The 23,640-nt window shown below is 44.7% G+C and overlaps 1 protein-coding gene across 2 annotated transcripts in view; it reads right to left on the bottom strand.

The window, feature by feature from the left end:
- The window catches only part of LOC142572214 (E3 SUMO-protein ligase RanBP2-like), a 163,568-nt gene that overhangs the window by 137,402 nt on the left and 2,526 nt on the right, over positions 1-23,640 (bottom strand). Inside the window, exons 2-9 of one of the 2 annotated variants that reach the window (XM_075681165.1) lie at positions 21,693-21,760; positions 21,062-21,175; positions 17,391-17,434; positions 17,253-17,299; positions 13,351-13,410; positions 11,863-11,931; positions 8,101-8,274; positions 287-486 (exon numbers count right to left, since the gene is read on the bottom strand). In XM_075681165.1, the coding sequence (XP_075537280.1) occupies positions 287-486; positions 8,101-8,274; positions 11,863-11,931; positions 13,351-13,410; positions 17,253-17,299; positions 17,391-17,434; positions 21,062-21,175; positions 21,693-21,760 (776 nt within the window). The remainder of the gene's footprint in view (positions 1-286; positions 487-8,100; positions 8,275-11,862; positions 11,932-13,350; positions 13,411-17,252; positions 17,300-17,390; positions 17,435-21,061; positions 21,176-21,692; positions 21,761-23,640) is intronic. The other variant, XM_075681166.1, reaches the window with a different exon arrangement.

Here is a 23,640-nt window from a genome sequence, read left to right as displayed (position 1 = left end):
ATTTGGTACAGATACTGACAATCTCCCTAAAATTGTCAATGCAATGCTAAAGCTTACTTGGCCTTCCCTTATGTTTTAGACAATACACTTGATACTTTTCTTATGATATTATGCAGGAACATAGCAGCAACGACGACATATCAAAGGGACAGATGTCTATGAGCCCTTTGCAGGGACAGGGCTTTAGCAACTTTATACCCAGGAAAACATGCACGAGGACCATATGTAGTACCGCAAGGACCTACTGTAGTACCACAAGTTATTTCCTTTTCAGTGAGCCACTTACGACTCAATGGCGCTGATGGCATCCTCCACAGCAGCTCGCTCCCCCTGCTTGGCCGACTCCCCATTGAGGGGTCCAGGTATGGTAGCAGGTGCAGAGCTGCATGGGTTGGTCAGTGCCAGAGAGGCCAGCTGGTCCAGTGTCAGAAGGTACTTGGCAAGGAATGATTCGTCCACAGGGCCAGCCTGGTTTTCTAGGTAGGCCTAGGCAGATGAGGAAACAAACAGTAAGCTCAAACTGAGAACCAGTGAGGGCATAACCTTGCAAGCGTAAGGTTGGATGACAGAGCAGGAAGCCCTTTTCTTGCACTTTAAGGAGCACTGACACAAAAATTTGAAGTCGAGATAACTTGTGAGATCGATTTAGTTGGTCACACACACATCGTCTATAAAATATCAGCGGCGAATATCGCTGAGAACATATTTAAAATCAATTTTAAAGTACGTGCGCCCAGCCAACCGCAAAACAGAGCACCTCGCGACATTGACATCAACCGGGATTGTAAATAGCCAAGGAAACGCTATGTCATGTCGCTACGTCACGAATTTTTGTTGGCTGCCATGCGGCTTACATGTGCTCTTCTCCTCTGTTGTTGCTTGTTGTAGCTGTTGTACTCGTAGTGGGACGCTCTCCGTGTCGCTGCAACTGCAGTTTTTGTCATGTCCATCGGTATATTTCCCACACTATCAGCTTGACTGCGCTGCCACAACGTTCAACGCCGATTTGTTGTGTCTTACCATTGATCGTGGCCAATGCGAGGGTTTTGTTGAGGTTCGTCCTCGCCATCGCCGGCCGGAATATCTGAGTCGCTAAGTGATTGGCCACGTCTAAAGCGCGAGACACATGGCGCGATTTTCCGTGCGATCTGTAGTACGGCGCGTCGTGTGCGACTTGCCGCATGTGGCGATTCGGGACACATGGTACAATTGAGCGAGCGGCGGCCCAGAACCGGCGCCCCTGCGTGGAAGTTCGGAATCCTGCGTAACTTCGAACAGAAAGTGAAAGCAATCGTATTTGCACGGCTATCTTGTTTGATACAAACGATGACAATATAAACACGTCTATGCGAGCACTGTAGACGTGTTTCCGCAAGGCCGCGTTAGCAGTATCGGATCCGTTGACAGCCGCCGATGGCCAAGAGCCGGCAGGCATAGCTCACTGGCCCATCGAATCCGACACCGGTTGCGCTTGTGACACGATCGTTTGCAGCTCGTATAACGAAGCGCCTATGTTAATCGGCACAACGTGTACACAGTTATGTCACGCTTAAATTGCAGCACATTTGATTTCTTTGGCGCCAATAGAAGCGAACGAGCATGCCAAGCGAGCTTGCGATCGCTGGGAGACGATGTAGGCCTAGCTCGCTGGCCGTCTACGGGGCCGAGGGTCCCTGCGATGCGTCCGCAGCTCGTAATAAAGTGCCTAAATTCGTCAGCACAATCAATGCCCGAACATTGATGTTTCTCTTAAGTGAAAATACGGTTAGTTTTCCCGGAGCCGTTAGTAGCGATGAGTAAACAGGCCAGTCAGGCGAGCCGCTTCGTATACAGACGATTGCTGGTGCGTCTGCGCTTACCGCGTCCGAGTAGAAATCACGCCAACGATTTACTATTTCGCACAACGTTTTTTAACTCGCACTCTTTCGAGGTCACTTTATTCTGGGATTTATTTCGTGTCAGAAACAAATTGTAGCCCATTTATGCGCCGTCGTCTGCGGCGAAAGAGGCCCGCGTTTCGACCAGGAAAAAAAAAAAAACAGACATGATCGGAGCGGCGAGGCGCCTGCTCGCCGGCCCCGCCCCGCCGGGTCTACCACGTGGCCATGACGTTCACGCTACCGGCGCTGTCATTGGCTGCGGTCGTCCGACCGATGCGGCAGTCGCACGACAATACGTCATGGCTTTTTGCGAACACGTGACCACTTTGTTTACACTCCCGTTTGCCCCATCTCGTTGCTCTCTGGAACCGAAACTTCGACTGGTCGCTACAAAAAAAGACTGCAAATAATTACCTGTCGCGCTCTGAAGTAAATTTGAAGTCTGAAGTTTCGTGCCGTGATTACTGGGTCATTAACTACTTATTAAAGCAGAAAAAACCACGTGGATTTTTTTTGTGTCAGTACTCCTTTAATGCTCATGTTGTGCAGTTCTTGTACTGTTTACTCAATTCTAATGTGCACCTCTTTTTATAAGTTCACTATAACTGATACAGTGAAATGTCCATATATAACAAGGTATTTTACTTTTTGTAACCCCTTGTCCATAGAACACCATTTATTTAGAACCTCAATACAACAAAGCGTGTTTGTACGCAATTTCAATATAATAAAATTTCACTGTTGCCACAAAGGAATGCCGAGGCAAATCAAAACTTCTGTGGACGCAGATGGTCGAATGATTGAATTACAAGCCACATCATGTTCCGTATGAAGTCCAAGTGCAATAAGATCTTATGGCCCACTGTGTGCTTTCGGTGTGAGTGACATTGTGCGAGGTTGAGACAAGAAAGATGGTCGCTTCATGAGTGCCGCCTTCCCGTGCGAGCAAAGGGAAAGGGAAGCGATAAAGAATGCGCGAGGGGGCGGATGGGAGCGAAATGGGGGGTAAGTTGGCGCGCATCTTGTTTTGGTTGTGGTTGAACATGGCTGTAAGGGCGGCTGAGCGCATAGGCAGCCGCGCACCCTGCTTTAGATAGAGGTAATTCACCACGTATGCAAAGAGTGGGCGTGACGAGAAGGTGTCACACCATGCAAGTGTGCATTTAGTAATAGAGGTTCCGTAATCGAGTTTCAGTGACATTCGCTCTCCGCTGAGGGCAATTTTCCTGATAGTATCATCCCAGTGCAGGCGACCCTATCAGCAGCAGGAGCATAGTGCACGCAAAAGCATGACTGGCTTCACTTAAAGGGATACAGAATAAAAATCAAATATAGAGAAAGCCCCACAAATGCATTCCTAAGACACGATTGCTATAGTATATAGTCATTATTCGGGTTACTTTTGAGCGGATGGCTTTATTTTTTACGCTCTATGAGCGGCCACCGCGTCACTCACAAAACGCTCCTGACAACAAGCCAGCGGATCTGACATCACACCTACCCTCAGCAGCCGCGGAGCGAACTGACCGGCTGCACAGTTTTGTTTTCCTCGCGCTGCGCAGTGCAAAATGCAAAGTTATAGTGAGAGTGATAGCATGAGCGGAGATTATGACTCCGTCTTGGATGAGCGGCCTACTGAACGACCACGAACGATAAAGGCGTATGCCTACGCTCCGTCCGCGTCGTCAAGCGAAATTGACGACCCGCCGCAGCAGAGCAGTCCCCCTTCGCGGTGCCGAGGGAGTCTGGACCAGCAAAGTGGTGTTTACACTGCGCATTCCATGTCCACGCGTTCGCCTCGAGAGATCAGGGGCGGCATCATAAGTGGAAACCAGATATAAACGCAGTTCCTGCGGCTTGGATCGCAAGCTCGCACCTGTCACGAATGAGTTAGCGAGATGAGAGGCGCACGCCTCATTGACAGTGTTGCATCCATGGCGGTGCGCCCAGCGCAATTCACTCCCGCAAACGCTTTGCCATGTTTGGTTTCAACAGAGGGAGGACGCTTATGCCTCAGGCTATGCAATGTCCGGCAACGTAAGGAAATTACTCTGCGTTCTGTGCAAAGCGGCTTGCTCCGCCCGCTTGGTTGTATATGCTATGGGTAGCTGCCAGCGCGTAAAATATGAAAGCAACCAATGCACAATTCAGGTGCCAGAAGTACACACTACAAAAAAAAAAAAAAATCGAAGATATTGACGCGTGTAGACATCCCTAAACTTTTGCCATCGGCGCAGGTGTGACCAGCGGCGTGAGTGTGACCGGCGGCGTGAGCATAACAGTCGGCTGCCGACTCTCGCATGGCAGGCGCTTGATGCGCGCAAGTAGCTGTTATTGAGAATAGATGCGATGAAGCAACGCGTGAGGATTGAAGCCAGACATGTGCAGTGACTGAAATGCGCCTCTGTAAGCAGGGAGCGTCTTGTTATTCACGGAGTGAACGAATACATGCGCAGCGGTTTCAGCGTCCCGTTGTTTGCCGAGCACTCCTTCCCTTGGTGCAAACGAGATGGTGCCACCAGTCTCATGTCGGCAAATTTTTTTTCCTCAGCCGTCGCTTCAGATGATGCGGATTTCGATTCATTCTGGCAGAATTGGCCAAACATCTAGCTCAGAACGTCGCACAAACGACAAATTACGATCAAACGGCACCTGTGCGTGAACATGCCAGCGGTTCACGGTAGAGGTACGCAAGAAAAAGACTACCACTGCCTGCCTTTTTCACATGCGCACAGCAGACCCTCGGCATTCTGCGGTGTTGACACGGCTGCTCCACACATCAAACCACAAATCCACAAGATGAAAGACAAGGTTTTCGAACAGCTCACACAAGGGAGCGGTGCAAATAGGACGGTTGAACAAAGAAAGTGCATTGCTGCAAACGTCAACTCGCCCCTTCGCGCACTCAGGATGGACGATCGCTCGCAATGGGCCTCGAGGTGGGTAAGCGTGACGTGATATCCGGTTTTGCCGAAGCTTTCGGAGGAGGCCAGTAGGTGCTGTGATTTGAGAAATATTCACTAAAATAATTACTTTTCGCTCACTTCTCCTCAGAAAGAGTTGTTTTGGTCGCTCTTGATGCGACAGCTATCACTGGAGACAGAAATCTCGGCGACAAAATTTTTTATTCACCTTTAATTAGTGCTGCTGAGAAGATATCGTCGTGGCAAGAAGGTGTATCATTCATTGCAAACTCCCAAATTTTTCAAAATAAATTGTTTTCTCATTCAGGTCCAATTTTTTCGATTGCCCGATAATTCAGAAAATTCTGCGGCCTCTTTCCGTATAAGAAAAATCGATCGGGGACTGTACTTGCTTGCATAAAAGGTCACATTTCAATAGAACGAAATTTCAATATAACAAAGAAAATTGCCAATTTCACAGAGTTCATTATATCAAAGTTTAACAGTTTTGGCACAAAAAGAGTAAATAAACAAGCTCCCACTAATACATTTTCTGCATATGAAAAGCCTTCGTGCACACAGCGCATGCCTCCACATACGCTGAACATAGGCACACTGCAATTCAGAGCACTTTCCTATAGTGCTGTCATCAAAAGTTGCGGAAAAATCGAGCTTTGCAAGGCCCCGTCAGGCCGCATATCGCCCGGCTAATCATTGAAGCAGCGCCGCCATGTTGGTATCATCGTAAAGAGGTGAGATTAGAGCTAAAAATAGGCAAAGCGACGCATTTCTCCACCAAAAAATAAACCAGCGAACACAAGTGAAAAAAAAGGCAAATGCGGCATTGTGATTAGGCGAAGTAACCACGGGGGGCACAGGGAGCGCTCCTACTGGCTGTTGTAGATTTGAATTGCTGACGAACCTCTCTCGCGCGGATTTGCACAGCAGCGAGCTGCACATTCCTATTAACGTGATTGACTATCGTGACAGCTTATGCACTTTTTCTCTGATGAGCCCCAAAGGAATCAAGTTAAGTTCCGAACGGCCCACATGTATGGAAGACCACAAAAGGCATGGAAAAGAAGGAGAAAACTACTCATAGAAGCATATGCCACTGAGCTTGTTGACGAGGCTTGACCGGTGCATGTGGGTGACTGCAAAGGTGCAACCGTGGGCTATGGTGACGGTGCATCCGCGAGCAATGGTGACTGCACGACCGCGAGCGATGGTAATGGTGAGACACCGAGCAATGATAAAGGCACGTCCTTGAGCGATGGTGAAGGTGCAATCGTGAGCGATAGTGACAGCGGGACCCCGAGCGATGGTGAAGACGCGATCGGGAGCGATGGTGACAGCGCGACACCGAACGATGGTGATGGTGCGCCCGCGTGTGGTCGTGACGGAAACGCGACATTGGTGGAGCACAAGTATTTACATCAAATATTCAACTGCTGATTTCATCTCCAACTCTCACTAATGAAGAGGTTGCACAGCGAGAGAGGAGCAGACGTTTTGAATGTGCTGTCATGGCCTCTGCACTACGGATGGATGCATGATGATCAAAATGGCAACTAAGGTGCACGAAACTGCTGCAAGAACACAAAAAACATCAAAATGTAAAGAAAATGCGTCCTCACAGGCAAAAGACTACATACCAGGAGAGTTTTAGGTGCTCAAAGTAAAGATTTAAATGTTTATAACAGGTGAAACATTGAGCCCCGTTTCCTCAGCTTTCATTTTTTGTGCAGTTGCTTTCACTCATGCCAGTGCCATTTCACAACGAATGAAGACACGATCATTCTGTCTTTTGCCCTTAGATCCTTAAACCTTGATGAGTGCAATAAAGTTGTCCATATTTATATGCACCTCATAAAAAATTTATGGGTATTTTGCAAAAGTCGTCAGTAAGACAATATAAAGTTAAAAAATTATTTTTATGCTCATTTCAGCATTTAAATAGCTTTATTACACAGCATGGGCCTTTGTGAACATGCGGATGTGAAAATCTTGGCGAACTTATGTTAATTCCTTCATTTGGGACTCGAAAACTAATAGGTAGCACAAAACTAATTTCAGTTACGATATAAGCATAACAAATGCCACTTGCATGCCAAATTTCACCAATTTATTCCCATAAATTAAAAAAAAAAGTTTTCATAGTCACTAGAGCACAGACTTGAAATAGTCATTGCAAGAGTGCTTTCAACATCTTTTCTTTTTAACACTTTCCTGTCTGTGCCTATACCCATTGATAGCCTACTATCGATTGTTTCAACTTAATTTGGCCGGGTTCGGAGTGCTTTCAGATGGCTAGCACCATTCAGCACATAAAATATTAACTATTTTTCGAGTTTCGCTTTCGTTTTTCCTTTACTTTAGCTACCAACCTGGCATCGATGTCACGCGCAGCTGCCCCTCGAAAATGGAATATTTCGACAAATTCTAATGAATCGGCATAGGCATTTTTTGATGGTGGTAGCAGCACAGACTCGGAAGACTACTTTTTTTAATCAGACTTCAGCACGGATGGCGAAAATGCATCAAATAGCCGTGGAATGTGAACAGATAAGCGTCAATAGGTTTTGTTTTCTACTACAAACCGTTTCGTTGCTGCTGCACTCAGATCTAAGATATCAAGGGCGTTCTAAAGATCACAGTCCTCATCTGCACGGTGTCAACATCATTTGGGCGTCAACACTTGCCGGTGATGGCACAAAGAGCGAAGTTTTGCTCAATGGGGCGGCTGTGAGTGGACCTCATATTGCACTATTATTGCGCTCCAAAGTGCCGCATGGCAGTTTGTAAGAGCCACTACATGAGCACGATAGCCACTATGGCTAACATTTTCCTTTGTATATAAAGAACTTCTACAGAAAGCTTATATTTGCAGGAATGTTGTATATAGCCTTATTGCTTGAAATGTACATTTCATAATTTTTTAATGTTCTCTTGGTGAAAAGCAGCACCAATGTTCTTAAGAGTTCTCTCGTTTTCCTCGCAAATTTTTTTCTTAGTTCACTTCTTTCAGAGAACTGTTAATAAATGTTAGCTTGAAAATGATGAAATTAGAAAGCACATTCCTTTTGCAAACTGACATCATACATTCTAATATCAAGCATTTGCTGTAGCAGTAAATATATCAGTTACTACACTACCCAAAAACTGCCCATTATCCCACGTACAAGAAAGTGTTAAGCAGGGCACAGGCACAGTGAATACCCAACCTAGCAGCCTGGAATTTTTGGCAGTAACCACCAGTGGGTGACCCCCTGTGCAATTCTCAATAAGTTCTGTCCTGTTCCAAAGTGCACACATGCCTCAAATACGTCAGCCAGGCAGCGCTGCCAGGGAAGTGAGTAAACAGCCTCGGCGCCAAACTGAGGCTCCTCCTCAGCTTGCAGTGCGTGCTTGTAGGCGTCCAGCACACGTCCCGAGTTCAGCAGCAGCCTCAACAGCTTCACACGCAGTGCCACATCCAGCGGACGGGTCACCTGCGCATTGAAGTGAAATGTGAACTCCAGTTAATAAGCGTGTGCAAATACTACAGAGTACATTTCGAATCCAATATCAAATCGAACAAACAAAAAGAAAGCTGAATATCAAACACAGTTGACAACCAATTTTACGGACACGCCCGATAATTCAGATGCTTTTGTGACACCACCACATACCCCACAGAGTCAATGCATAAGAACATATAAAATTTCAGATGCAAAAAAAACCTTCGCTGTCAGATTTTCTGCACTTTTTGCCATGACCACAGGTCCAAAACGGCATTATTCAAAGCCACCGCCGTCGCTATTTTAATTATCGCGCCACCTCGAAGTGGCTCTCTCATATGCAGATCCGCTGGCAGCCGTAGTGACCACAGCGGCAACATTAAGCCTAGCTACTTCGACGTTCGCTACCAAGCTTCTGCTACCGGTGCCATGTTTTTCATTGAAATAATGTGCCGCTGTTAGCAATGGCGTCGACTCCACCTCTGTAATCCTCGCCAATGACTTCGAACCTCGAAAAGCATAGTGAACTGCATAATGCCGGTGACCAAAAGTCAACATCGCCTCAATACAGCATTGTAATGAGGTGAAGCATACCAAGAGTAAGAAGGGGCAATCACCATGAGACAGTATGTTTTTCCTTAGGCTACATTCACACCTGGGAAGTGGCAATGGGCAGAAAGGCCAAAGCGGCCGGAATATCTTCTCCACGCATGTCCAAAAATGTTCACATTTGTTTCACCAATACAGCGGAAACCACTGCCGCTTTCGCCCACATCCATCTAATCTGTGTACGTTTGTCCGCATGATGGCGCTGTTCATCACACCATTTCAAGTGGCATGTTCATTCATTGACCCATCAGTTATCAAAAACTATCATTTCACACAACTGCGTGTCTTGTAGCAGAGGGTTTGTAGCAGAGGGTTTATTACGGCTATACATGCATAAAAAACTTGGCAGTAAAAGCCTATTTCTGTCCAAAATATAAGCTAGAACTCTCTGGCTCTAAGCCCCACCCTCCGGCGCCCACTGCCATATTGCCAAGCCACGTGTGACATCCTGCGCTGCATGGAACCGAGCCATCATCTGCTACGAAACTGGCCACCAAGCCATGTGAGGTTGGGGAATATCTGCTGTTTGTTGCCGTATTTGCTCCAGATGTCGTGTGCCACGTCTTCAACACTGCGAACTTTGCGAGATGAAGCAAGCGAGGAATCTCTTTGAGCAGCATATGCAGTGTTGGCGTAGTATATGCTGCGCATTTTGACTTCCACATCGCCACCAGCTCAAGTGACAAAAAACGGCCTCCGAGAATCACGCGCCCCGGCTGGCTTGCGCAAATCTCAGAGGCCATGGACGAAGACAGCGTAGTAAATGTGGTCAACGTAGATGGTGACATTGGTGTTGCGCTAAATGCTGCTGATGCTTTTTCTGCATTCTTGATATTTCATGCGTTCAGCACTGCTTAGCCATCCGTTCATGGGAGGCGAAGTCTCATGCTACTTCGCACAATGCAAATTGTTACACACGTAGATTGTTTGCTGGCATGCATTTCTCTAGGATCCGTACTCAACAAAACTGGGATGTTAAGCAGCCGCGCACTCCACCAGTTTTTTTTTTTTCACTGTAGTTGCATGCAGCATATGCACACACATGCCGGCGCACATGTGTCCACGGTGCAAGGATTTGCCGCGATGTATGCTTTGGCTGAACCTTCACTTGAACTTGCTTTATTGCACCTGATATCCATAAAACAAATAGCAAGGCTAACGTCTGGCCGGAGCGCTGCCTGCTGGATTGGTCCGTACGCAAACACGGTCGGCATCGTGTCTGGCCGCAGCCTTAGCTTTTTTTCATGGGTATCCCAAGCTCAGTGAGCAGGCGCAAATCGTCGTTGTAGCTACCTGGCGTGAAGTGTTCAGAGAACAAAACAAAAGCGTCAGATAATTGCCAGTCCTTCCTGCCCACGTTAATCTTCCAAGCCCTAAGTTTGAGCGGCTTCTTGGGGAACCTGAAGTACGATATGGAGCACACCTTGCTCTGTTCGCTGTGACACCCAGGAGCGCTACATAGGCATCGCGGCGGCATTGTTTCAGCCCCTACAAGGTGAAAAATTCCAATGGCAAACTGAACAAAGCAGAAGATTCCCCAATGCAGCGCACACAGCTGACACACCCGATTCCTTGCCAGAATATACAATATACATGCTCGCTCGGCAGGCATGCTGCCTGTGACGTCACAGCTCGGGAGCATGCTGGTGTTGCCCCACTGTTATGCCGTTCGAGTGTAATATAAAAAATTAAATTAGAAATTGCGTGCTGGCTCAAATGTGCTAAAATTTTGATTTGTTCTTGAACGCACAAAGATTACCTCACATAATACAGATAAGATGGAAAATTGAGTGTCATGCACCCTTTATGTACGTGCATGCATCCACCGTTTCCAATCGCAGTACGAGCACCAATATGCATAATGAAGTCAACTGACAGGCCTTTAGAGCTATTTCGGACGTGCCTGTGGTCATTTGAGTCCTTGGGGGCAGTAAAAGGCATGCATTAATTTTTTTCGGACTACCCGATTTTTTCGGATGTTTCGAGACCAAAAAAGATCGGACGGCGACTGTATAATCAATTTTAACTCAAACTTTAGTGCTTCAAAATTTTGTGCAAGAAGCGCAGTGCTGCATATGCTTAGGAGCCTAATCACATTAGTTGAGGTGCCTTATGAATGAAGATCAGTAACTTATGAATGAAGATACATAGTATGCTCTACTCTTATAAAGGAAACACCAAATTAGTATGCCACTACTGATAACTAGCCAGTTCGTATACGAAGGTCTGGAAAATATTTTTTTTTATTAATAGAATGTCTGTCAAATAAAACGGAGTGCTTTTTTTCCCTGCTGAGGCTGAAAAAATAGCAAAGTTGTCCTCAATACCAATGAGGTTTTCAGTTTAATATTGGGCCATACTCTGCTTATAGGCATTAAGCAATCATCTATTGCTTAGGAAGCATTGCTTTCCATTTTCCTTCCAAGAAACAGCAGGGTTTTTTTCGACCTTTAAGACAGGTGGTTTCTGTGAGCTATCGTCAGCTAGTTAACACCAATCTGCGTGACGAACAAAAGCAGGAAATGTTCATCATGTCACTTAGTAGAGTCATCAGCATCGATGATAAACAGTTCTAAAAATCGGGAGGCCCACAGCAAGTTGAATCATGACCAACAGGCTGACTGTTTTTTATTTACTTGATAAATCGCACCTAAATTCGAAATAGGTACTCAGAGCAGCAAAAAAGCTATGCTCTGATGCTGTAATCACAAAGCTACTAAAATAGAAATATTTTTTAATGCACAGGATTGAACGAAAATGTACAGAAACCCACGCAGAGTAACAAAATTCTGCATCAGCAGTCAACAAAAATATCTGCACGGACTTCATGCAGAAGTCTACAAGCAATTTCAGACAAAAATTTTGAGAAAAAAGGTTTGTTCATAAACAAACTGAAAAAAAAAAAGGAAGAAAAACAACACAGAGAGAGAGTTGGGAGAAAAAAGTGAGAACCAACTAAGCAGTTCTTACCAGCTCCGATGTGATGAGATTTTCCATGTCCTTTACATCTGGTTCACCTCTGGCTCGCGTCAAACTTTCCTGTCAGTACAATGAAAGTAACAAACATGTCACTCTTCAATACTGGGAGCGAAGACTTACAGAGTCGCTATCTGTTGGAAGAGCCTCGCTAGCATAGTATGAGGGATAACGCGGCACACTCTTCATAGGTTTGGCTATCAGTGCTTAGCAAAAACACCATGCTAGAACCTTCTTGGACATTTCTCTAAGTACTCTCGAAACAAGGGAAGTGTTTTACTGTCAAAATAATAGTCTTGACATATGAGAAAGCACAGAATGGTTTACAGACGCTATCTCTTTACCGAATACATACAGTGTACGCCCACTGCATGTGGTCGCCACAATGGAGTCGGAGAAAAAGTTAGGAAATGGGCGCGCTTTTTAAGCGTACAGACGGCGCCGTAAATATCCGGCATCGACCACTTTCGGACTTGTTCGCGTCGCCGTATATCTACGTCATTGACCCTCAAAGGGTTAAAGGGACTGACAACTGGCCGGAATGTGTAGCAAGATGTTGATGGAAATGAAATAACCATGATTTATAGTGACAGAATGCAGCCCACTGTGCACGATTTAAGTTGCAATTATAATTTTAAAGTGGCAAAGACTGCAAGCCGGCTGTCATCAAGTAAAGCATATTTGATCCTTAAAAGTGCAGTTCGTATATTAGACTTGCATTTTATCTATGCCCATTAATAAGTAAAGAAAGTCCACACTAACAAATGAAACGCATCCCACAATGCATGGTGGCTGTTGCTGTTAATATGCCGATAATATGCTGTTGCAATTAAGCACCCTGCACCAAGCCTCCGAGTAAGTACCAAGAGTTGTGTGGTCTTGCGGTGAGATACAAAATCCCATTGACTAGTTGTGCGGTATATGAGTGCGCACAACAATATTAGCCCAGGCGTGGCTATGGCTACACGCTGAACCCAGTATCACGTGTAAATGCCTCGTTTTGCTTTCAAGAACTCAACTTCACTTGCACTTTTGACTGGTTAATGACCAAAGCAGTTGGACAGGAAACCACGTAAAGACTTAGCTATTATTGCAGGAAAAATTCAATACTTCGGAAAACATGAATCACGGGAACATTGGCTTGATAAACAAAATAATACTTTCTCGCAGATACGGCCACACTTGTCTACCTCCAAACAATGCAGCCAGCCATAAATCGCTGTCGCGCTCACCTTTCACTGCTTTCAGTATGCTTCCAGCGAACGACTACATCCTCACTGATCGAAAAATCCTGATAAAAAAAATGTTCCAAGGTGTTTTCCACATTGCCACTTCATGATCAGACACGGACCAGTAAGCTTTGCATTACACTAAAGAAATGGGTATCATGAAAACAGGTTTTCAGTCCCTTTAACATTTAGCACAATTCAGCTTCAAAATTAACCTAACACAGAGTGAAAAAAAAAAAAAAGGAACACAAACCTTGAGCTTAAAAACAATCCTATGACCTGGAAAAAGGCTCTCAGCTCGCTCCAGCCAGTACTGAAATGGCAGGAAAGCACATAAACATGCTCACAGCAAGCAAAGTGCAGGCAACACATCGCTCCAGCACAGATGCAGAAGTGGGAGCACCAAAGAGGAATTGAAGGGTAAGTAATGCTTGCCATGGACTTCACTTAAGTGCAATACACAGTGATGCTACAGGCCTAACCCATTTTAGAGCAGCTTTTGAAGCAGCCAAAACTGCATTTCGGAACAGTAAAATAGACTTTCGGAGCATGTTTACGAAAGAGGTTGCAACTATACATTACATGGCACTTCTACATTGGACAATGCATGTGAAAGCAGTAAGTGGTCACTTGCTTATAAATTCAAACACTAAACATGACCCCCTAACCCCCCTTCTTTCTTTTTTATCGCAGTCCTTACTGTGGTTTTTGATGAAGTGGTGGTGTCCTAAGTGCTTACAGAAGCATGGTGCATGTAGCACGTGTGGGTTACTTAACCGTGATGAAGGTCAGGTGCACGTAGTACAATAGTACAAGCTTCGCTTACCCTCTTTTCCCGGTAGGAAAAGGGTTGGTCATTTTCCTATTTTCACAAAAGCTTGCGATTGCAAAAACTGTTGTTCTTGTATATAAGAAAAGGAAAACTTTTCAGTAGAGTGCTTACTGGGGTAGAATTTTATGCAGAATGCAACTGTGGAGTCAAATTTTGAGATTCCACAGCTGTTTATATGAAAAGAGAAATTTTGTCCATCAGATGTAAGTTAATTTGCTGGTGAAGCCAATTATGCAATATTTTTCTCCATACAAACTCTGAAAATTGAACAAAACAGCTGCACAGTGGCATAGTTTGGGCCTTCCTAATAATATATTATAAAGAACAATTCCAAAATTCTGCCATTTTAGAATAACGGTTTTTGCAATTAACCATAGACACTTCAATATTTGAAAATTAATAGCTGTTTCAAAAATTCTTCTTGGCATCTGGCCTTATAATACTGTCTTGAACCTATCCTCCAGTTTTTATCAAAATCAAGTTAGTGATACAAAAATTCACTTTTGCAGACCATCTCCCGCTTACCTACCGTATTTGCACGATTCTACAGTGCCACCAACTGTAACGCACCCAAATATCCAAAAAAAATAACTTGGTGCCAATTCTACCATGCACATCAGGTAACAAAATCTGAATCAATGCGTACCATGTTAAAGTAATTTTATGGAACATAGAAAGGCACGCAGACACGCACATGGCTCAGTCTTAGCGGCTAGGAGCTTTCAAAGTCAGACGACACCTCCCGTTTGCTGTCTACCGACCACAGAAAGTCATCTCCAGTTCCATTTATTGCATTAGAATGCCACACTTCTTGTATGCTCGCACAACCATCGTCTGCGAAAGGGCATTCTATGTACCATGGAGTCACCTTGCAATGTCTCAGAGCATCACTTTCTTCACATAACCCTGTCGATGGCAGTATGGCTAGCTCCTTTGCATTGAAGGTTTTTTTTAGTAAGAATCGGTTTTATTTTTGATTTTGAGTAGAATTAGTTACGATTGTAATGTGCATATGAATTTGAACACACGTTTTATTAAAAAAAGGTGCATGTTAGAATTGTGCAAATATGCTATTAGGTGGAATATGCATTTTCCCTCATGGTGACGCTACTAATATAAATGGAGTAAGTCATCATTAAGGAGGCCTATCTGGGATGCAGATGAAAAATGTTACATGAAATTATCAGCTATAAAGCATGACAGTTCTTAATAAGCACTCCTTACATGAGATGTCCCACGTGAAAATACCCGAGTGAAAAATACCAATGCACTGCAAGCATTTAAATTTAGTCAACCGTGGTAAATCATCAGCGTCCAGTGACATCACACCTTTCTATGCACAAAACCATTAAATTCCCAATTTGAAGTCAAACTTTGCACTTGAAGGGAAACTAATTCATGCTAAAATGACGAGTACCCTTTCAGAATACTCTCAGAAGTTGTCTAACAGAACATAACGTCACGTAAGTGCAGAAAATTAGCCCCGTATTTTCCTTCTTTAATTTTGCGGCATAAGTAGAGCACGAGTAAATGAAGGAACTTGGAGACCACAGAGACCACACCATATAATAGGATACCTATTCCATGCACCAACCATGACACATGTTAATAATAATAATAATATTTGGGGTTCTACATGCCAAAACCACTTTCCGATTATGAGGCACGCCGTAGTGGAGGACTTCGGAAATTTTGACCACCTGGGGTTCTTTAACGTGCACCTAAATCTAAGCACACGGGTGTTTTCGCATTTCGCCCCCATCGAAATGGGGCCGCCGTGGCCGGGATTTGATCCCGCGACCTCGTGCTCAGCAGCCCAACACCATAGCCACTGAGCAACCATGGCGGGTCATGACACATGTTGCTATATATGCAAATGCCTATACATTGAATGGTTAGCACAATAAACCCATTGCTTCTTACCATGGCTATTTAACACAAAGAAAGGAAACAAATTTAGGAGAGCCCATGATGTCAAGCTTGTGGGGATGCGTGACTCTCACGCCTCCCCTGAGATCTAGTTTTCTCGCATGGCTCGTCTCCTGCAGGGCGGCTTCGCCCGCCGCGTGGCCTGGCGCCCGCGGCAGTTGGAGTGGTACAAGCGCGGTGCGAGAGATGGCGCGAGCGTCGCGCCGCTGCGGGGTTACTCGGGCGTCGGGAGACAAGGCGCTCGGGCTGTTGGGTTCGAGACAGGAAGCGGGACGGCCGTGCCGCACGTGCAGCGACCCTCTTGCCCGGCGGGTCGGCGCATGGCGGGGACGTCTCCCGCGTGCGCGCCGACCCATGCTTCTGCGAGACCGCCTCGCGTGGCCGCCCTCGAACGCGCCACGATTCGCGTGACCATACACGCGAACGACCAGGCCTTGGGATCCAGCATGGGGCGAACATATTCGCTCGCTTCCGGTCGCAGTGAGTCAGACTTCTAGATTTGTCGCGCGCCCATCGGCATGTTTTGTGGATAGCAACTCGGCTAGCGGGCACTGATCTATGAAAGGTGCAATAAATGCCCTTGTGATTGTTTGCACTACTGTGTACTGTCGTTCCTTTGTCCCAAGAGTACGAGAGCGAGAGACCCCACAAGCTTGCTGCGAGGGCTGGGGCGAGATCACACAAACATCTCTCTTTCAGAACATTCGTTTGCGCACTCCATGCTACACAAAAACCACGCTATCGCCAGAGATCATCAGCGCAGCAAGCCAGAAGTGGCAATTGAACATCGCCTACTCAGTGATGTAGGAGGCAAGCGAACGTTCAGAAAGCGAAATTCCTGCACAATCTCAGTCACGGTGAACAATCTCCTCCAACTATACACTTATTGTCACACCCATCTTAGGAGCCCATGCCTGTGTCATTGAAACTGATTATAATTGAAAAGCACCATTTACCATTCAGCAAGAAATTCTTTTGATTCTTCATAAGCTATAGATGATGTCCAAAACATGACGCCCATAACGTGTTTCCAGCACATACAGTCAGCAAGAGCATAGGCTTTGAGACTGGCTTCTGTTACTTGGCGGGAGCCTTTGCTAGGGTGGGGATTCGAACACCACTTATTTCCATCATATAAAAAGATCCAAGTAATGTTTTATTGGTTTTGTAAATGCTTAATTAATGACATATCCCCAAATACACAATACATTTCAGGATTGTGTTTACATGCGCTGGTTGGTGCATGGCTTACTAAGAAAAATAGCATGAAGACAATTAGTTTACATGAGACAAGCTCCAACAACAAACGCATTAGTTTCACACTGACAAACAGCATATAGCTGCACAAGGAAACATTCATTCAATACTTATTTTTTCTTTATTTCCTTACGTACCTTAGTTGACTCTAGGTCAGCAGGTAATTCTGTGTAGATTTCACAAACTGCAACAAACAATACATGTTTACGCTTCTAAAAACCCAAACTAAAAAATTAAATTACAAACAGAAGAATCTTAAAGGAAAAATTCCTCACTTTTCAGGACAACATCCTTCTGGTTTTCCTGAAGAGCCAAAGAGCTGTAAAACAACACGAAATCATAAAGGCACCCAATGTAAACAATACTGAAACACTTTCCAAATGGCACGACAAGCCAATGACATGACACATCACCAAAATCAATCACCAAACATGACATAGTATTCTTAATGAGTAGAACCTACATAGATGAGTACATTAATAGGTGTAGCACTTTCTGATTCATCGCATGCACGAACTTCAAAATTAAGTTAAAACGTGTTCCAAGCAGCATTTGCAATTGATACTTTACAGATGAGAACTATGAGCTTGCAGCAATGTAATTTACCAGTTCTCTCGAGTCAGAATTTTTGTGTCAGTACCCCTTTAATGGATTTATTTTATTCAAGTGCAAGTTACTGCACCTCTTACAGCAGTTCATGGTGCTTTGTCCCACAACCATGAACTTTCTGGTGCCAAAGCACACACCTGCACTGTAACCCTCCATTAGAGCGTGGGGCATGTCTGCAGCTGCCTTGGTGCAGGGCACCCGTTCTCTGCACCAGCTGGCAAGGGGTAAAGCCCCTTGATAATTTGAAAGTAGCGACACTCTCCTCCTCACACCACTTTCCTCCTCGATTCTCCTCGCCCGCCGGCTGCGCACGGCGCACTTTTCCTCCTGGGCTCCCACGGACGGGCCGCAGGATTCTATGGAAGCGTTTCATTTTGGGCCAGTTGCGCGCCTGAGTGGGGTTGAAAATTTTGAGAAATGCTAATAACAGCATCGATAATGCTGGAGGCAACGTTTATGAGGAGGTTGGTTTTTTTCTTAAAGCCGTATGAACGGGGTATACCGACGTAAAGGAAGCTTTGAGGCGAGTTCTATACTCCAGACAATTTTTCTGCCACATGATCACATGCTTTACTTCGTGCGTCTGTTCTAGTATTGCTTGTGACACATCCGTTTTGTGTGTGGCTTATTAAGCGAAAGTCTTAGACCTCTGTTTCAAGGTCCCGTTGTGAGCTAAAGAAAATATCATGTAACCGAAGGAAGGCGGGAAGCGAACTAAAGCATGTGTAGCCGCGTATGAGAGATTATTAATGATTAGCAAAGTAATAATTGATTAGTGCATGGATTAAGATGAATTCAGGTGTATTAAGGAGGATTAAGGTGGATTAAAGTCGATGATGGTGTATTAGGGTGAATGACGGTGGATTAAGGTGCATAAAGGAGGACTAAGTTGGATTAAGGTCGATGAAGGTGCATTAAGGATGATTATAGTGGATTAAGGTGGATTAAAGTTCATGAAAGAGGAGGGTGGATTAAGAAGGATTAAGGTGCATTAAGGAGGATTATGGTGGGCTAGGGAGAATTAAAGTGAATGAAGGAGGATTAGGGTGGACTAAGGTAGATGAATGTGGATTCGGGTGGAATAAGGTGAATTAAGGAGATTATAGTGGATTACGGTGGATTAAAGTGAATGAGGAAGCATTAGGGTTGATTAAGGAGGATTAAAGTGCATTAAGGAGGGTAAGAGTAGATTAAGGTTGATGAAGGTGGATTAGGGTGCATTAAGGAGGACTTTCGTGGTTTATGGTGGATTAAAGTGAATGAAGGAGGATTAAGGTCGATGAATGTGTATTAATGTGCATTAGGAGGATTATGGTAGACTAATCGGTCTTAATGCTCAATTAACCATAATTCACCTTAGTCCACCTTAATCACCTTAATGCTGCTTCATCCACCTTAATCCAGCCTAATATTCCCAATCCACCTACATCGCCTCTAATGCACCTTAGCCTACCCTACACAGTCTTAATCCTCCTTTATAAACCCGATTCCATCATAATCTGCCTTAATCCTCCTTCATCCACCTTAATCCTTATTCATGCACCTTAATTCAACTTAATCCATCTTAATAGTCCCACTCTACCTTAATACACCCTAACCTACCTCTATCAAACCTAATCCAGCTCCATGGTCCCTGATCGACCTTAATGTACTCTAATCTATGCTAATCGGTCTTAATCCTCTTTTATCAACCCCCTATTTCACATTAATCGACCTTAATCTTCTTTTATTCACCTTAATCCTCCCTAATGCTTGTTCATGCACCCTAATCGGTCTTAATACCCTTTCATCAACCCTTCACCTTAATCCACCATAACCTGCCTTTATTCCTCCTCCACCTACCTTAATCTTTATTCATGCATCTTCATCCTTCTTAATGCACTCTAATCCACCTTAATCTTCTTTAATACACTAATCAACCTTAATGCTCCCTAATCCACCTCATGTCAATCACTAATGATTCATTAATTAACTTGGGTAATCATTCACTTATACAGGGGTGGACATGCTTTGGGTCACCTCCGGCCTTCTTGGGTCACGTGATACCTCCAGTTTACAACGCGACCTTGAAACATATAGATCTAGAGGCTTTCGCCTTAAATTAAAGAAAACTCAATGTTGACTAGCTAATGCTCATCACCTGAATACCACGGGTATACTTGCCACTAACTTTTTCAGGGCGCAAAGCAGAATCTATAATGCTGCACTTCCGACTGAATAACAGCAGTCAGCGACGTGCGAGGTGATGGAGCCGCCCCAGAATATTTAGCATACTGAGGACAACCGCAACAAGAACACTGGTGAGCAGGCCGGAAGAATAAAAAAAAGAATTCAGAATTATGGGATGCTTTGCTACGAGCTATAAGAAAGACGCCTCAGCTCGCAAACAACGCCGTTCTTTATCGGAACAAAGTTCTTTCGGCCAATGTCATGCAGCCACTGCTTCCTGCGCAAGCAGTCACGCTTTCCTTGTGGTATCATAAAAACGGCGTAACCATCTTCAGGCTTCTTGCTGCAGTTATATGAGCAACAGCCCGGCATAGCGCTAGCGCATAGAGCAGGAAACACAGCTTACAACGATCGCTATGCCGAGCTAAAGCGCCGAGCCAGCCGTGCTCAGGAGGAAAATGGCGCGAATGAAAAAGAAAAACGCAAGCAAAACTCAAGATCCGCGCGTTTCCAAGGGCAACGGCAGGGAGACCAATCGTCGTGCAGAAAAACGGGGGCAAAACTGGTCGCCGCGAGGGAACGCGCAAGGGGCGAGGAGGAGGCGAGGAGTTCGCGCGGCGGCGGCAGAGTTCAAAGAGTGTCGCTACTTTCAAATTATCAAGGGGCTTTAGCAAGAGGTGGTGCTGGCACGCTGCATGGTGTCCTACAGATGATGCTAGCTAGTATGGTATTTGAGTGATTGACGAGACACTGTTTCCTAAAGTCTGGGATGAATTACAGGGGTGTTCCAGGTACTTTTGTGCTTCAATGCATAAACGAGCATATTGTTAAAAAAGTAAACGGAACAACAGTGCAATTTTACGGCAAGTTTGATGGTACATATCTCCAAATTCGCGTTAATCTGGAAATTAATTTGAAGCTGATACCCACTGCAAACCAGCTGCAATTAGCAAATTGCAATATGTGCCATAAAGTAATTAGCAAATTATAGTTTAATTAGGTTAATTTGTGTTTCGATTTATCATGCAAGTAATATCGGGCTCTCTGAATAATTCAGCTCAAGAGCTAGAATTAGTTATCTCCAACAGGCGATCTTAAATAACTCGGGGAAAGTTATAAAAGAACCACCTTGTATGTACCCCCAATATCGAAAGCAAAAGTATCTTACTGTTTGTAGGACTGCAAGGCTTGCCTAAAACTTCCCATAGCTTCATGGATTTCCCCCATCAGCTTGTATGCAGACGCCTGTTTGTCATTCACAGTCAGGTAGTCAGCCAGGTGCCTGCAATGTAGTTAATTAAGATGCAGCAAGGATTAAGCAATGCATTTGCAGCGTGCACACTGGTGCACGGTGCACACGAGCAAACAGGTTATAGCTACAGATGACAGCTCCAATAAAGCAGAATTCAGAGCACCTGCCTGCAGAATTCAGTTTTTGTTATTTATTATGTCATTATATAGTATTTGTCAGAAGCATTGAATCACAGAACAGACAACTCCTAGTTGAAAGCATGATTTTAATTCAGCAAAAACACTTCAATTAAACAAAATTTGTTTTCATATTTAAAAAAAAAATTACAGTCCACCAAACACAACTTATCGGTACAACCACAACCTGATTAAACTTCTAAATCCCATTATAAACAACACTTTAAACAACTGCCTCACAATCAAGCACACACTCAAGCGAGTCATGCTACTATGCTAAAATGCCACCAGTCTGAGAAATTAAAAATTTTGTTTTTCATGATATGGTCTGAAACAAAACAAAAAGCCTAGCAGCAGCAGAAACCACGTACCTTCTGGCAGACTCATAGTCGTTAACCGAAAAGTAAAGCTTGGCAAAGTTGAAACCTCTAATCTTTTTCTGAAACAAGAAACAGGAGCAAATTGTGAAAATGTGAATAAGGATAATAATACCTGTGTACATATCTATACACCATGCAATGCCAGCACAGGAGTACTAGAGCATAGTAGTGGAATAAAAAAAAAATCTATAACATTTTTTTCATTTCTGGGCTGGCCTACAACACTTAGGCATGTCGGAGAAACTAGACAATAGAGAAAAAAGGAAGGTGATTACACCACACATATTAAATGGGAATTAAGGCTGGACTATCAACACAAATGTTCGCAGTGGCTCAAAAACCTAACGTTTGCTAAAGCAAGTGGCTACTGTATAGTTGATGTATGCACAAGCGCTGTTTGTCAAAGACCAGTCAGCCTGGCTAGGACACCTGAATAATAGACATGTATCTATTAAATCAAGTTTCGCCAATTCAATGTGCCAAATCACACAGTCAAATTTGTGGGTACTTCAGTGCTTAAAAACCTTTTACCAAATTGAGAAACCTTACTGAAATTACTTGATCTTACAGTATCTCAAAACATGTGCTGTCCCATCCTCCTCCCAACCCATCTACCCAAGAACATACATTAATATATTGCAGCTGCACAAAGCCAATGAGATCTGCTGTTAGAGCTGAATAAACCAATAAAATACCCTTACCTCAAGCTTGTGATTCGGAATCCTGGTTAGCTATGAGCCTGTGAATGAGTCATGTCATGGATTGGGCCCCATTTTCATGTATCTGAATTATACCGCAATTCTCCGAGTCGCATTCCATGTGGCCCTGTTAATCCATAAGTCTCTGATTCCGTAAACCTGAGCAAGCCTTAATGAGTGCAAGCCTGTGATTCGAAGTGAGCCTGCCCGAGTTATTTTACTGCTGTGCGAGTGGTCTTAGCAAGTTGAGAAATCTTGGGAAATTATCAACTTGATGGACAAAAGACAAGGACTTCTTCGGTGCACTCTCATTTCTGAGGGCGATCGGACAGTTGAGCGAAAGAACTCTCCATAGGTGTAGATGAAATTTTCGGCCGCAGCGCCAGCCACCCACCACGGAGCCTAACTAGGGGATGCTGCAAAACCTGAAGACAGGTCCCGCATATGCCAGCTGTACACATGCCACTGCTGTAACCAAATACGGTTGACCCAAGGTAGGATAGCCACAGGGTTAACCCTTGCTACAAGAGAGAAAATGACAGGAAATGCCAAAAAAATGTGTGTGTGTGTGTGTGTGTGTGTGTGTGTGTGTGTGTGTGTGTGTGTGTGTGTGTGTGTGTGTGTGTGAGAGAGAGAGAGAGAGAGAGAGAGAGAGAGAGAGAGAGAGAGAGAGAGAGAGAGAGAGAGAGAGAGAGAGAGAGAGAGAGAGAGAGAGAGAGAGAGATGGGGGGGGTCTGGAGGTGCTATGTGAAGCAGAGGCCAAAGAGGCGCGTTGCCTCCGCCGAGGGGCCTTAGTCTGAACACCCGGCATTGACTCAACCCCCAGGACGCCCTTTCCGCAGACATGGCTAAGCCGCGCATGGCTAAACACGGGAGGGTACAACCCCCATGTGTTCTGTACGCACCAACACTCACCCAGCATTTGTTTGTGTAGTCAGAACTTCCTTCAGAGCGCTTTTCAAGTAATGGCAAAACTTCACTACATCGAAAACAGGCAGTGCATGATGTTTTTAGCTTCCGCTATGCTGCAGACATCTCGGCATAATTACTGCTTGCTTGTGGCTTACATCTTTGTAAGCAGTTTGTTTGCTTCCAAGAGTGGCTCATACCCACTATGGGGGATTAGCCAAGAATCAGGTGAGTTAAAATAATTAGTTCAGTGTAAAAAGAATCACTAATGATCTGTTTCACTTTCCTTCACTGATGGTGCATACCTACTGCAAGGAATTAGCCAAGAGTCA

This window comes from Dermacentor variabilis, chromosome 2 (assembly GCF_050947875.1).
Source record: "Dermacentor variabilis isolate Ectoservices chromosome 2, ASM5094787v1, whole genome shotgun sequence".
Lineage (NCBI taxonomy): Eukaryota > Metazoa > Arthropoda > Arachnida > Ixodida > Ixodidae > Dermacentor > Dermacentor variabilis.
The sequence above is the reverse complement of the archived record's forward strand: the minus strand, read 5'-3'. Positions and strand labels throughout refer to the sequence as shown.